The sequence below is a fragment of the Dasypus novemcinctus genome, chromosome 23, assembly GCF_030445035.2.
Source record: "Dasypus novemcinctus isolate mDasNov1 chromosome 23, mDasNov1.1.hap2, whole genome shotgun sequence".
NCBI classification, from domain to species: Eukaryota; Metazoa; Chordata; class Mammalia; order Cingulata; family Dasypodidae; genus Dasypus; species Dasypus novemcinctus.
Genome location: NC_080695.1, coordinates 18,685,183 through 18,699,511, shown reverse-complemented (window position 1 = coordinate 18,699,511; position 14,329 = coordinate 18,685,183). Strand labels below are relative to the sequence as shown.

The 14,329-nt window shown below is 61.6% G+C and overlaps 1 protein-coding gene across 9 annotated transcripts in view; it reads right to left on the bottom strand.

Moving 5' to 3' along the window:
- ELN (elastin) overlaps positions 1 to 8,827 on the bottom strand; it is a 31,935-nt gene extending 23,108 nt beyond the window's left edge. For 7 of the 9 annotated variants that reach the window (XM_012526235.4, XM_058285936.2, XM_012526237.4 and 4 more), the window contains exons 1-4: positions 8,644 to 8,827; positions 2,806 to 2,856; positions 1,919 to 1,948; positions 1,371 to 1,403 (exon numbers count right to left, since the gene is read on the bottom strand). In XM_012526235.4, the coding sequence (XP_012381689.2) occupies positions 1,371 to 1,403; positions 1,919 to 1,948; positions 2,806 to 2,856; positions 8,644 to 8,725 (196 nt within the window). In that variant the 5' untranslated portion in view covers positions 8,726 to 8,827. The remainder of the gene's footprint in view (positions 1 to 1,370; positions 1,404 to 1,918; positions 1,949 to 2,805; positions 2,857 to 8,643) is intronic. The other 2 variants (XM_012526232.4, XM_012526234.4) reach the window with 1 other exon arrangement.
- Positions 8,828 to 14,329: the final 5,502 nt, after the last annotated feature.

Here is a 14,329-nt window from a genome sequence, read left to right as displayed (position 1 = left end):
TGAGGCTGAAAAGGACCTCAGGGAGGTCATGGCATCCAGTCCCCTGCCTTGGGGACAAGGCCCCGTTCAGGCGGCACTGCTCTGACTGTCCTTTTGGTCTGCTCCTGCGCCCTGAGCTGGAAGTCCTTGGGAAGTGAAACCTGAAGCTAGATGCTTCGCCCGAGCCACCGTCAGTCCTGGGGTCTGCAGTGGCGTCTGTCTTCCCTCGGCTGTTCAGTCAGAGCCTGCCTGGTCTTCCCGGCGGCCGAGGGGATAGCTCAGCGCCCCCCCGCCGTACCCCTGCGCCCACCAGCCTTTTCCCTCCCTGCGTTCCTTCTACCACTCGGGACCCCAGGAAGGTGCCTCACCCCTCTGGGCAGGCGGGAGGTGGGGTCTGGCAGAGCTAAGCAGTCAGCCCCAGGCCTCCTGCACTTGCAGCCCCTACCAACCGCCTGGCCCAAGCATCCTGCCCCCCCTGCCCACTCCCATGTCTGCGCCCCAGCCTGGGGTTTTGCCACCAGATGGGCTTTCGGAGAATGGGAAGCCGGGTCTAGCAGATTCATTCGTGCTTGGATCATTGGACGTCAGGATTTCCTAAGGGCTGTTGGACATCTCAACAGTGTCCCCGAGCCTCGCTTGCGAGCCAGGGCGGCATGGCGCGGCGTGGAGGTGGGGCGCCCAGGCATGTGCAGACCGTCTCATGCCACGGGTCCTAAATCTGGCCCTCCACCTGCTCCTTATCCAGCAGTGCTTCCTGGAGGGACTACCCGCCCCTCTTTTCTGGGGGGTCTGATGGGTGGCAGAAGGGGCTCGCATGAGCAAGACCAGGACTGAGCTGGCCACACCTTCTTTCTGGAAAGCTCCATGGTCTGGACACAGCTGGTGGGGGTCTGGGATCAGCAAGGCAGCGCTTTCTGGGGCCAGGCAGGGTGCAGTCTGGGCTTGGGGTCGGAGCTCAGGGTTTGGTCTGGGGCCAGCCCTCAGTTTGGGGCAAGATGAGGGCTCAGACGGGCATCGAGGCCAGGGTAGACTGAGGCCTGGGGCTGGGGTTAGACGGAGCCTGGTCTCGGGTCCAGGGACCATGGGGGCAGAGTCCGGGCCCTAGGAGGCAGTTTACAGACTCTGGGTCCAAGGAGCATCAACCCCCAACTTTGCCGTGCCCCAGGACTGCGTCGGAGGCCGTGTGCAGGAAGGGGCCTCCAGATGCTGGACACTCCTCACAAAGGGAGGCCGTCCAGCTGCCTCGGCCTCCTTCCCCTGGAAGCCCGGGGTCCGGCCAACTGTTCCCCCTCCTGCCTCCTGGCCCCTCGGCAGGGCTCACAGCTCTGCAGGCCCTCCCCACCTCTGCCCCTGTGGCCCTGCCCCTCTCGGTGCTGCGGCCTCGGTCTTACCTGGCTTAGGTGGTTTGCCTCCAGCCCCCAGCGCTGCAGAAGGAAGAGAGGGCAGTGAGTAGGGGAGCCCCAGCCCACCAGTCCTACTACTTATCCCCCCAGATAGGGCGAAGGACGTTGTGGGATGTCAGCAAGGGGTCTTAAAGGACTGTCAGGGAGGGTCCCCCCCTCTAAGATGGGGCACCCCTGGGAGCCCAGAGGCCTGCAGGGAAACCCAGCTCTGCCCCCAATGGGTGGTTCACAAGCTCTGAACCTCAGTGTCTCGGCCTCGAGAGGGGCTGAGGAGACCCCCCCCAGCTTAGCAAGGCTGTTTTTGAGGATCGGAAGAAATAGGCAAGAAGGTAAGACCACCAGGGGGAGACCTGGTGTTCTGGTTCTCGGACAAGGCTGTCCGAGACGCAAGGTCTGTAAAAGGAGGGAGCCCTTGCTGTGGGCCTTCTAGGGTCCTGAGGTCCCAAGACTTGGGTGGGCTAGGGAGGCACCCAGCGGGAGCACGGCAGGGGCAGGAGACTCCTTTGGGAGGAACCGAGTTTGGTTTCTGCGCTCACCTCCTCCTGCAAGGCCTCCGAGACCAGCCCCTGTGTTGAGGGAGAGAGAACCATCAGTGCACCCCTTCCAGACAAACCCCCCACCTCCACGGTGAAGGGCACACCAGCAGAGCGACAGGGCCTCAGGACTCTTAAACTGGGAGCCTCCTCATCCATCACATTGGACCAAAGGCTCTGACCCAGTTTGTGCCTGGGAGGGCGCTGGTAGCTGCCCTCATTTCCACTGACATTTGGAACATCCAAATGCTTTTTTAAACGTCGAAAGCATTATTTTTGATTTTTCAATGTACTTTCCCCCCTAGATTAAAAGAAAACAATGACACCCCTCCTAGGTGCCATTGACCTAACATCCTGCCCATTTTCTTTTTGGGGGCTCCCAGTCTTCATCTGCACCCTCATCGCCTTTGTATTATTTTGGCTTCAAAGCCGCTTCACCATGCTGCACAACGCAATGCATATTTATCCTTTTTAATGGCTGCATAATATTCCTTAGTTTATTTACTCACACTCTCTGACCAGCCGGGTTTCCTGTTTTACATTTTGCAAAAAAAACACTCCTCTGACTCTTGCTGCAGATTGTCCTTTGTCTCTTTTTTGAACTATTTCCTTTGAACCGAGTCCCAAGAGTGGGACTATCAGGTCAAAGGCCTGTTGGCAACTACGCATGTCTGGACCCATGTCCCCACTTCCTCACCAACAAGATGGTTTAGTTTTCAGAGGAGGTAATTATTGTCCAGAAAATGAATGGCTGTGAAACAGGGTCATGTAAACTGCATTTTTAAGCGGGAGTGACTCTGGGTCCCCGTCGGTAGGGGGGTCAGTGCTCCCTTCTGCAGTGAGAATGTTCATCTCCTGCCCTGGGGGCGAGGACGGCTCCCGTACATTACCTGGATAAAAGACCCCTCCGGGAACCCCGCCAGGAACAGCACCTGGGACCCCTGGAAGGAAGTAGGTAGAGTCCTCCGTTAGCCAGAACAAGCGCAAACCTGGGGACGATGCTGACGGCGACAACACGCCACGTCTATAAAGCAAGGAGGGTTTCCAAAGCCTGCTCCCATTCTCGCGCCCCAAAGTGGCCCCACGAGGTTGGAAGGGCCGGGGTTACTCTTCGTTTTAGCAGAGGAGCCGTCCGAGGGTCAGAGGTGGAGGCCTTTTCCTGGGTCGCACAGCTGGAAAGATGGAGCCCAGCTTCCCCCGTGGGCCCTTCCTCCTGGGTGGAAGCACCGCTGCTGGGTCTCCTTGGAGGCACGGCCCATGGCCAGGGAGAGGAGCCGGCCGGGAGCTGGGTCCCAGCGCCTCTTCCTGGGCAGCCTGCTCTCCCTGCACCGGCACTGAGAGGCCCGGGCAGAGAACGGGGTGGTGGAGGGCAGGCAGGGCCGCGGCGGCGGGCGGTAAGGTGACTGTTCCCACGCTGACGGGCCGGGTGAGGCTGGCTTTGGGGAACAGCGGCTGGGTGGGGCTCTGGCTCTCTGAGGACATGCCGGGGCCCAGAGGGGGACACCGTGAGTGAGCAAAGCAAATAGTTTCCTAAGGAAAAGCCAGAGTCACTGGCCAGGGCCGGGGACTTTGCCTCGGCCAAGATCACAAGTTCAGTCCCCACGGACCGGGGGTGTTCTTGCCGGGGCAGACTGGGATGCCGGCTGTTGTCATGGCAACAGCCCCAGCCCCCAGCCTCGACCAGCCGCCCGGCCAATGGCCGAAAGGGCCTGGGGGGGGTCTCGGGGGGCAAGGGTGGGATTGGGGGGCGGGGGCCACGCTAGGCAGCTCTGCAGTGTGTCCGGGCAGGCCTCATGGCAGGACATCTGGCTTCTGAGGCCAGGCCACGCCGCCCGGCTGCCCATCGGCCCCCCAACTGCGGCCCAGAGTGGGCTGGGGGTGGGGACGGCCCGGCTGGCACGGCTGCCCCCTGCCAGAACCTAGGTGCCTCACCCGCCCGGGGCCCCCCCCCCAGGGACTGCAATCCCGGGCCTGGAGCCTGTAAGCAATCAGAGCCTCGGGGGCTCGGAGCCACGGCCCTGGGGGCTGGGCCTGCTGGGAATGCACACTGCAGCCCTGTCATCGGCTGCCAAGCGCCCACATGGCCCTCCCGGGGCCTTGCTGCCTGCCCGGGGCTTGCTTTGCCTCAGCCTCGCGCCATCCTCCCCGTGCTCTCTTTGCCCTCCCTCCTTCCTCATGGCTCTCTCTTGCCTTCTCTTTCCTCTCTGGCTCCAGAGCAGACGGCAGGGAATAGTGAGGTGGGCGGGCAGGGCAAAGGCTCACGTGGCTTCCAACCCCAGTTTTGCCACTTACCACCTGTGTGGCCTCAGGCAAGTTGCTTAATCTCTCTGAGCCTCCGTTTCTTCTTTGGCATTGTGGGGCTGATAATTGCTGCCTCGCTAGGTTGCTGCTAGCTATCAAAGGGTTCAGGTGGGAGACTGTATCCTGTCCTGGGTGTGGCACACGGTAATTGTACAAGAAAACGATGGCAACCTATGGTCTCTACTTTTTTCTACATCATTGCAGAGTTGATGGTCCAGGGACAGGGTATGCAGTTGGTGTTCATGCATGCGGGGTGGATTAGGTGGAGACAAGGAGGCATGCTGGGTGTGGAGTCATGGCTGGATCTGGCCTGTATCACCCCCGGCTGCCGTGGGGGTCTCCTGTCCCTCCCTCCCCACCAAGTGTCTGCCTCCCACAGGCTGGCCGTGGCCTTCTGAGGCCTGCCAGCTCCTCCTCTGCTTCCCTTCTCCCCAGCGCCTGCCCATCTCGCTCCGGCTCTCCTGCCCTTTCCCAGCTCTCCTCTTCTTCCCACTCTCCACCCCCATGATTCAGATCCCGGCAGCACTTGCCAAGCTCCACGCCTGAACCATAACGGCCTGGGGAGCTAGAGGGTTCCATCCCCGTTGTGCACTGGGAAACGGAGACGGTCTAGTGGGGGCAAAGGATCCCGGCTCTGCCTGCCTCTCCCCAGGGGAGAACAAATGAGGGGAGGAGTCGAGCACGGCCTTCAGGAAGCTCGCAGCCTCTTCTCAGGCCCCAGCGGGTGCCCCGCGTGCCCTGCCCCACGTCTGGGACTGGGCAGCTCGGCCTGCCAGGAATGCCCTCTCCTCTCTCCAAATCCTACCCTTCCACGCAGACGGAGCTGAAATCCTCCCCCTGCTTTTTCCGAGCCTGCGCCTGTGCAGTTCTGCTGGCCCAAAGTGGTTGGCCTGGGGTGTGCTTGTCTTGTTTCATGTGGGTTTGGCTTGTTCCACCAGCTTGCCGAGGGTGGAATTTGTCTCTTGCATGTTAGAATCTCATCCTAGAATCTCAGGGATCTGAAGAGTCTTCTAGTCTGGGCTGGAACTCCTGCAAGCATCCCCTCATGTTCCTGCTTGCTTGCCTCCAGTGACAGGAAGATCACTACCTTTCCTGCCTGCCAAAGAGGTCTTCCTCGTCTTGAGTTAGAATCTCGGAGCCCCACAGAGAAAGAACCTCACCTCGCAACCACTGACAGCCCCTCTAACTCATATGTCACTTCTCCCGGGAAGTCTTCCTGGATTTCCTGGGACCCATCCGGGCCGCCTCTTCCCTCAGTCCTGTCTGCTTCCTCCATCACAGCATGTCTGTTTACACATCAGCTACCCCCCCACTAGACAGAACGTGGCACTAAATCAGGTCTAATTTATAAGGGTCAATTAACCTAAATGGGCAAATTCTAAATAAGAGAATAGGCGGTGCTAAAAATAACATTCCCACGGACCTTATCTGATGCCCTTCTGTAGACGTTCTATTACTGGAGCCCCCCCACCCACCCTGGGAGATAAGGAGGGCAGGGATAGCTCTCCCCGTTATCCAGCCGGAAAATCCGAGAGCCAGGGAGATGGGGCGTCTGGCCCGGGAACCACGGCTGACCCCAGTCACACGCAGGGCCTTTGGCCCAGGGCCTGAGCTCCAGGTTCAAGGACAGAGTCCAGGGGGCTGGCTTTGGAGAGCAGATAAGACTGCATGAAGCGGCTTGTTGTTTGCGAGCAGAGAGCCTGCCAAGGGTTTTCCAAAAAAACCATCTGTCCTCCCGGTGGGTGACCCTGTCCCCTTCCCATCCCCCCAGCACGCGCTGACCCTTGGTGACAGCCCCAGCAGGTGCCGATAGCAGGTCAACCTCTAACCCAGACCTTTGCAGGCCTGGCGGCACATCAGAGTCACCTGGGACACTTAAAAAAAATTTTTTTTTTTAAATTTAAAATTGAGGTACCAGGGATTGAACCCAGAACCTTGTACATGGGAAGCAGATGCTCAATTGCTGAGCTACATCCACTCGCCAAAGGGAGTTGGTTTTTTCGTTTGCTTGTTTTTGTTTTAAGGAGGTACCAGAGATAGAATCTGAGACCTCGTACATGGGAAACAGGTGCTCAACCACTTGGGCTACATCTGCTCCCCCTGGGGGCACTTTTAAAACCTCCTCATGCCAGGCCACTCTCCAGATCAAAAATAAAGTGGGCGCTCTTGGGACTCTGGCATCAGAAGCATTTAAAGTTCCCCAGGAAATTCTAATACGCAGCCAGGGTTGAGAATCCCCATTCTGAACCAGCTAACATTCTGAAATGGGGGGGGGAAAAAAAAGCGGATAGTATTTCTGGGGGGTGGGGAAGGAATTATACCTGATTTAACTTTTCCCCCTCTCTCTCTTCAATTCCCCGCCCCCCCCCCCCTTTAAACAGCATGGAGCTGTGGGGCAGTTTGTCCTCAAAGCTGCTTTTGACCCATCCCAAAAGGGTCTCGTTAACCCTTTACTTCACAGTCTCCCGGGGAAGCTCACTTTCCTGCCTCTGCTTGGAGTTGGGGGATTTGTGTGACACCCTCTTGAGGGGGCTGGGGTCCCCCAGGACGGCCAGGTGGGCTGTGTGTGTGGTCGAGACCCCTCCCACTCCCTGTCCGGAGTTTGGTAGTCTCTGAGCACAGACCCCAGAAAACCTCATCAATTCACACGACCCTTATTTGGACCCAGCTATTGCCACTGCCTGGGACGGAGCTGAGGTTTCTCTTTGCAAAGGACCAGGTCAGCCGAGCACTCGCAGTGTCACCGAGGACACAGGAGAACGTTCTAGGCGATGTCATTTTGCAGGACCAGCCCCGGTGCTGGCCCCTTCCCGAATGTTGCTCAAATGCTGCTTGTGAGCCCCCGACCCCCACCCCCACCCCAACTCCTCCCTGCTCATCCTTCGGGCCACGAGAGAGAACTGGCTCCTACGGACCCCTGGGGCTGCCTGTCTGGGTCTCAGTTTCCCCATTTGTCAAGGGCAGGCGAGAGTTCTCCACGCCCAGAGGTTCGGTGAGGATTAAATGCCACGTTCTAGCAGGAAGCCTGCCTGGGAAGGCAGGTGGGCAGGTGTTCGGGGCCCACGCCTGCAGGTGAGGAGGCTCAGACAGGCCCGGAGCTGCTGCTCTCAGGCAAGGGAGCGGCTGGTCCTCCGGGAATGCCTCTCCCCGCCCGCCCCGCCTGCTGGTGCCCACGTCCCCGTGCCGCGTCCAGGCCCAGCAGCTGACCCCTGCACAGGAAGCCCCAGCTCCCAGCAGTCCTGCCCGGCTGGTCAATCTTACGGAAACAGCTGCCGCTCCTGCCTAGGCCCCCCGCACCAGCGCTCCGGCCTGGCCCTGCTCCCCCTGCCGCCCCGCCCTGTCCCCCCCAACTCAAGGTCTGGTTCTCATGGAAGGAGGACTCAATGGAAACCAGGCTCCACCCAGGCCACTCCACCGAAAGGCTCGTGAGCTGTACCTCTCTCTTCCCACGCCAGGATGCACCTTCAGGACCCCCCAGCTGGCCACACCCAGGGCCCCCCGAGCTGCACAACTGCACCCAGATGGCACCCTCAGGCCTGATAATCAGCTGGGCTCGGGTCCAGCACCCCCCACGGCCCGCACTAGCCTCTGCCACCAGCCAGGAGATGGACATCTTGCCCAGAGCCCCTTTCCTTGACCGTGCTCCATCCCACTCCCCCACCCCCCGCCACACACACAGAGTATCACCCACCCTGACAATCCGCACCCAGTGTCGTGCCTGGACACCAGAGCAGTAACCTGATCTCCCGACGTGTCTGTCTGGTGACGGGCTTTGGCTCACACAAACAGGTACCTGCACGGACCCCGTAACCACTCCCTCCACACACCTGCCTGGGGACGAGCCTGTGAACGGGCACTCGGACCCTCCCAGATCCCCCGCTTCCGAGGAACACGCTGGCCACGGTCGGCACACGCATGCCCACCTGTGCAGCACACTTGTTCACGCACACGCACATGGTCAGAAGCCCCAGCCCTCCTCGCCAGGGACAGACCACAGCCCAGCCTCCTAACGCGCGGCCCCGTCGCCGACTTGATCCTGACCTTCCACAGAGGGGGGATCTTGGCTTCCCAGGGGACAGGGAACCTGCTGCGGTCACCCAGCTCGCTACGACCGAGCTGGGCTCCAACCCAGGTCCCCTGCTCCCCAGGCATGCGGGCACCACCGGCTGGGTCCATGGGCGTGCAAACTGCCTGCACCGCGGACCCAAGGGGACCCCACACGGACATCTGCTCGACTACATCCTCCTCGGCACGCTCCAAGAGGCAGCCCCAAGGGTCCGGCGGCTGAGGGGACCCCCCTGGAGGACCCTTGGGGGTGCGGGCCTCCTCTTGGGCCCCGGGGCACCTGTCTGCCAGGCTCCCTCGCGTAGGTCCAGCCACTGGCCCGAGGGCTGCGGGACACCCCGGGACGGGGCGAGGGGCCTTACCTCCGGGCCGTGAGGGGTGCAGGGCGGCCAGCAGGAGCAGAAGGACTCCGGGCCTCAGGGCTGCAGCTGTCAGACCCGCCATCTCGGGGAGAAATGCCCCAGCCGGCTCTCCGCGCCTCGTTTTATCCCCAAAGCGTAATTGCTGCCTCGTCGGCTGCGAGGGAAGGAGGGAGGGAGAGAGGGCGGGCGGGAGGGCGGGAGAAGGGGGAGGCCTGGGGGAGGGGGCCGCGGGAGGGGGGCAATTACGAAAGGCTCGGCTCACAAGCCTCCCAGGCTAGCGCTGCCCGGCCTGTAGGCCTTTTTCCTTAAAACACACACACACGAACACACACACACAGCTTCCCCCATCGCTCCCTCTTTCCCTCTGTGGCTGTTCTCTCGCCGCTGGCCCTGTTCCCGCCAGAAAGTGAGAGGGGGGCCTCTGCCAGGACAGCCCCCGGGAGAGGAAGCGGGGGGAGGGCCCGGCAGCCCGGCCAAAAAGCCCCAGCCCCAGCCAAGGCCCGAGTGGCCAGGCCCCCGCCCCTCCGGCTGGGCCCTGGGCCCAGTGTGGGGACACAGGCCAGCTGTCTCGCGCCTCTGCCCCCACCCCAGCCCTCCAGATTCCCCCAACGTCCCCAGGCCGGGCCGGAGACAGGCCCTGCCCCAAACTGGGGAGGGGGTGTTGGGCCGGTCCTGGGAGGTAAGGCCATGGCTGGGGTTGCCCCTTGGAGCATCTAGGGGGGGGTTTTGGGGGGTGGGGCGCAAAACACCACAGGCGCTCCATTCTGCCTGGGTCAGGGTCACAGCCCCATCTCCAGTCCTGCATGGACCGCGGCGTCTGGCACAGGTCAGGCTGGGTCCCCAGGTGCCCTGCAGGTGAGGAGCAGGGGCCCGGGGAGCCCGCACGGGCCGAGAGGCAGCCCAGCCCCTCTCCTTCTCCCTCGGCCACCACCTATCCCCGCATGCACTCTGCTGGCCCCCAGACTGGTTCCGGTGTCCCCAGGCCTGCCCTGGGAGCCCCCAGACTGCTGGGTCCCTCCCTGACATTCCCCTGGCGGCCAGGAGGGGGCGGCCCTGCGCCAAAACCGCCGGGACCAGCATCTTGAGCTCTCGGGGTGCCCATTCCTGCCTGCCTGAGGAGCCTGGCTCTGTTGTTGGGTTTGGTGTGTGTGTGGGTGGGGGGAGTCCTGTCCCACGGCGGGTAGGGAAGAAATTCGGGGCCAGACGAGAGGAAAGGGAAGCTGGCACTAGCCTTCGACCACAGCTGGGCTTTTCTGCGCCCGGAGGGAGGGGCACGTGGCTGGGTGCTAGGAGCACACGACAGGCCCCTTGGCCCCCTCCTCTGGCCAGGAGTGTTGTGCGCATCTGGAGCACCTAGGAGTAAATTCTGCTCTGGCACTCTCTAGCTGGGTACCCTCTCCATGGAGCTCCAGTTTCCTGGTCTACCCGCCAAAGGGTGACAATGATCTCTATCTACAAGGGTTATTCCGAAGATAAATAAAATGTGGTTATGTATTTCTGCACCATGGCTGCCGGTTCAAAATGCTCTATAGTCCTCTGGTACGAGTACTAGTGCTACTGTTACCCCTTCTAGTTCTGCAAGGGTCATTCTGGCTTTTCGTACAGCAGCGACTGGCTCTGCACTGGGCCACCCTGGGACCCTGGGCAATCTCCTCCTGGCCTCAGGCGGCACTGGCTGCAGAATTTTAGAAGGGGGGCGTGGCAGGCTAGGAAAACTGTCTTCAGGCAGTGTTTGCACCGCAAGTGTACAGCTTTTCCTTGCAGCGTGTGTTTATCCGGGGGTGCCTTGATGGGGATTATGAGGAGCTAAAGCCCTGTCCTGCCTGGGTGGGGGGAGGGGCTGCTCAGGGGCAGGGGCTGAGGGTCCCTGCCTGGGATGCGCCTGCTGCGGGGGAAAGGGGATATCAGGGGTGCACCTGAGTGCCTGCCCCTCCCCAGGAAAGGGAAAGAAAGGGGGTGCTGGGAAGCAGCTGGGCCCCTCTCTTCTTGGAGCAGTGACGTGGGCAGGAACCGGCTTTCAGACTTGAAAACCACAGTCTGCTTGGAGTCTTTATTAATTCCAGGACAGTGGGGGAGAGGCGGGAGCCAGAGGGAGAGGGCTGGCTGTGGGGAGGGGTCCGGGAGAAAGGGTGGCTCTTGCCAGGATGGACTGGAGGCTGCCGGGCCAGGCCGCCTCCTCCCCAGGGCACTGCATCCTGCCCCCAGCCTGAGTCCCCCCTTCTCCTTGGCTCCCCCGTGGCTCATTGCAGCAGCTCCAGCCACAAGGTTTCTCGTGCAGCTTGAAGGGGGCCAAGCGCAGGATCAAACCGATTCTCAAGTGTGATTTAGCCTACTGCAGTCAATGCACAATGTCAGGACTGGGGGTTACAGTTCATTCATTCATCCACGCGTATGTCCCAGAAGTCCGACAGTTCTCCCTGCTGTCCCTCCCGCCCTGCACAGCTGTGTAGATTAAATAAGTCCACGCGGGCAGAGTCCCCTTGGAGACCGGCCTCTGCACCTGCATGCTGGATGAGCCTTGGGTTTTCGATAAGCCTCCACCCACCCCCTTGGCATCAGACAGGTGTGTGGTCTGTGCCCCAGCTTCTCCTGGTGCACCCGTTAAGGCAGGTCAGCCGCCAGCCTCCCCCCCGGCTCCCGGCACGTCACTGCTTTGCCCTCAGTGGCTCTCAGGATCAAGTCTGGACTTCCGAGTGTGGCCCTCGGGGCCCTGCACCCCCAGCTGGACCTGCTCTGCCCCTCCCCTTCCTCCTGCCCGGCCTCCCTCCTGGCCGCCGGAGCCGCTCCCCACCCCAGGCTTGTCCCGGAGGGCCGGGCTCCAGGCCTCTGTGGGCGATGCTCCCTGGTCTCGGCGGGCCTCTGCGTCCGTCTCCCCAGGTCTGTGTCCCAGCATCCTTCGGGGGGGAGGGGGCTGGGGGAAACTTGTCTTACCCCCCACTGACCTGGCCATCCTGGAAGGCAGTTTCAGCCTCTGACTCTGTCTCCCTGGAGCCTGAGGCGTGGGATGAGAAGCCCAGATGTGTCCCTGGAGGAGGTGGGCACCACGCTGCGGGCATGCACAGCCGCCCCGAGGGCCTGGGGTACAGCCACCCACACCCCCGCTGTCTGCGTGGGACCCTGGCCGAGCAAGGAGGCAGGTGTGGGCAGGGCTGCCGGGCCAGCCTGGGGAGAGCTTGTGGTCAACCAGATGCAGGACAGCCCAGCGTTCCCTCCTGCCATCGGCCATTTACACCTTGGTGGCGTGAGGCTCCCTCCTGCTAGTCCCTTAGGGAATAGGGCCAGCCTTACGCCAACGGGGAACACGAGTTTCTCACATGGCCCTACCTGAGGTCTGGGGAGGAAATGAGGCTGGGTGGGGAGGGTGGGTCTGAGTCTGGGTTTTCCAGAGGCAAAGCTGCTGCCAGGCAGACGGAAGAACCCCTGTGTGCTTTCCCCCAACCCCCAGAACCTTGTCCACGAGACCCTGCTGGAGACATCGAGGCCCGAACTTTCCTCTCTCAGATATTAAACTTTCTAGCACCCATATCAAGTTAAAAAAGAAAAAAGTAAAATTAATTTTATCAGCGTTCTTTTAACCCAGTGTATCCAAAATATTGATATTATTTCAGCATATAAACAGTACAAAATTGTTGATGAGGTAGTCTCCCTCCAGTATGTATTTTTCACTGACAGTCCATTTGGAGTAGCCTCATTTCAAGGCTTCAGATGGTCCCGTGTGGCCAGTGGCCACCGTTTCGGGCAGTGGGAGTCCAGATCCCCGGTGGGGTGAGCCTGCCTTATTTACCAAGGGCCTGCAGGGGGCCTCTGGAAACACCGGAGGGTGCGCCCTGCCACTCAAAGGGTTAAAAGGCATGAGGAGAAGGGAGCGGGACAGGGAAGGAGGGACTTCCGTGAGGGCTGGCAGGGAGAGGCCGGGGGCACGCCCATGAGAGGCTGCCCCCGCAAGGAGGCCTGTCCTTAAGCCGGGGTCCCAGCCGAGCAGGGGTGGGGGGCCAGGGAGCGGGGCTGCCACCTGCCCTGGGTACCAGCAGGACACCAGAAAGGCCTTCTGCAGTCCAGGAGAGGAAGGCGTCTGCCCGGGGCCAGGAGCGAGGCTTCACTGGGGGAAAAGGGTCTGCAGCTGGCAATGGATGGGACGCCATGGTCTCGCTCCATCCCCCAGGGCTGGTCCCAAGGGAAGGAGAGCCGGTGCTGGCGACACAGTGTTGGGAATTGGGCGGGGGGCCTGGAATTCGAGCACAGGGGCTTCTGCAACCTTCAGGCTGGGGGGCTGCAACGAGGACCCAGACTGATTATGTGATCTTGGCTGGGTCACCTAGGAATGCCTAGTAATGGTGACATCAGCAGTAATTCTCAGAAAAACCCAGTTTTGGAGGCAGGGATCTGCGTGAGATAAAAACCCCACGTCTGAAAGAGCCTGGTATACAGCAAGTGCTCAATGGTGGGATGGGACCCATGACACTGTTGCAGGCAACGGAAGCAGGCGATGGAGGCCGAGCCGGGGCCGGGTCGGCCGCAGGAGCGCTGCCCCCCACCCGCTGTCCCTGGACGCCCTAGCGCCTGAGCCACCCGACTCCCATCCAGCGAGCTCTGGGCAACATCGTGCTTTCCCCCCAGGCCCGGGTGTTTGCGTGTCTGAGTCATTTGTCAGTCTGGGTCCTTGGCCGGGGTGAGCCGGGGGGTGGGTGTCCTGGACGTGCTGTTCTGCCCCGGGCTGTTCCCACATGGCCTCACAGGCTGTCTGCTCCGGGCCGGAGGGGGAACAGGGCGAGCCGGGCCGCCCCGCACTCCCCCTCCCCCGGGGACCCCGCTCGGCCTCTCTCGTTTGTTTGACACTTGACAGTTTACAAAGCACATCTCCATTGGCGATCGGGGGATATTCTTATCCCAGTTTATAAACAAAGGGGTTAGGAGCCCTGTCTACGAGCTCAGGCCCGCCAGAGAGAACATGCGGGAGCTCCTCTAGGTCCCTTTTATTAGAACTCCGAGCCCCTGTCCCAGGGTGGCGGGGGACCCCAGCTCTGTCACACATCCCGCCGGGCTGAGCTCCTTAGATGGGGTCTGGAGAGCAGGAGAGGCCCTGGCTGCACTGCCCGCCCACTCGTGTTCAAGCCGGGGAGCGCCTGTGCACCCCCATTTGGGCTGGAACCTAGCTGAGGCTGGAGCCCTAGGCTGGGGTTGCTGGCGACACTTCCAGGCAGGGAGTGGCCTGGAGAGCCGGCTGCTCCCTGGCCCCCTCCGACTCCCAGGCCGGGGAACTCAAAGAGAAGAACCGCAGGCTGTCCTGGCTTGCAGCCAGGAGGCGAGAGGGGAGGGAAGCAGGCTCGCAGGTATTTAGACTTTATAAAGCACCCAGCTACGCAGGTGGGGAAACTGAGTCTCAGAGAAAGCAGCAACTTGCCCCAGGTCGCCCAAAGGCATCGTGACTGGACCTGGAGGCGGCTGGGGGCTTCGCCCTGCCAGCAGCCCTGTCCCTAAACAGGGCGGTGGACCCAGAAGTAGGGTCCCCCAGCATCTGGAGCGCAGGCGCCACTTTCCCTGGGCTGGAGCCTGGCCGCTTGCCCCTGGGGTCACCGCGCCGGCTCTGGGGAGCGGGTGGGCAGAGCTGCCAGCCCCTCCCTCCCCTCCACGTGCTCTCCGTCCGCTTGGCTCGTGGCAAGCGCTCTGCTGTCGGCTGCCGGCACGC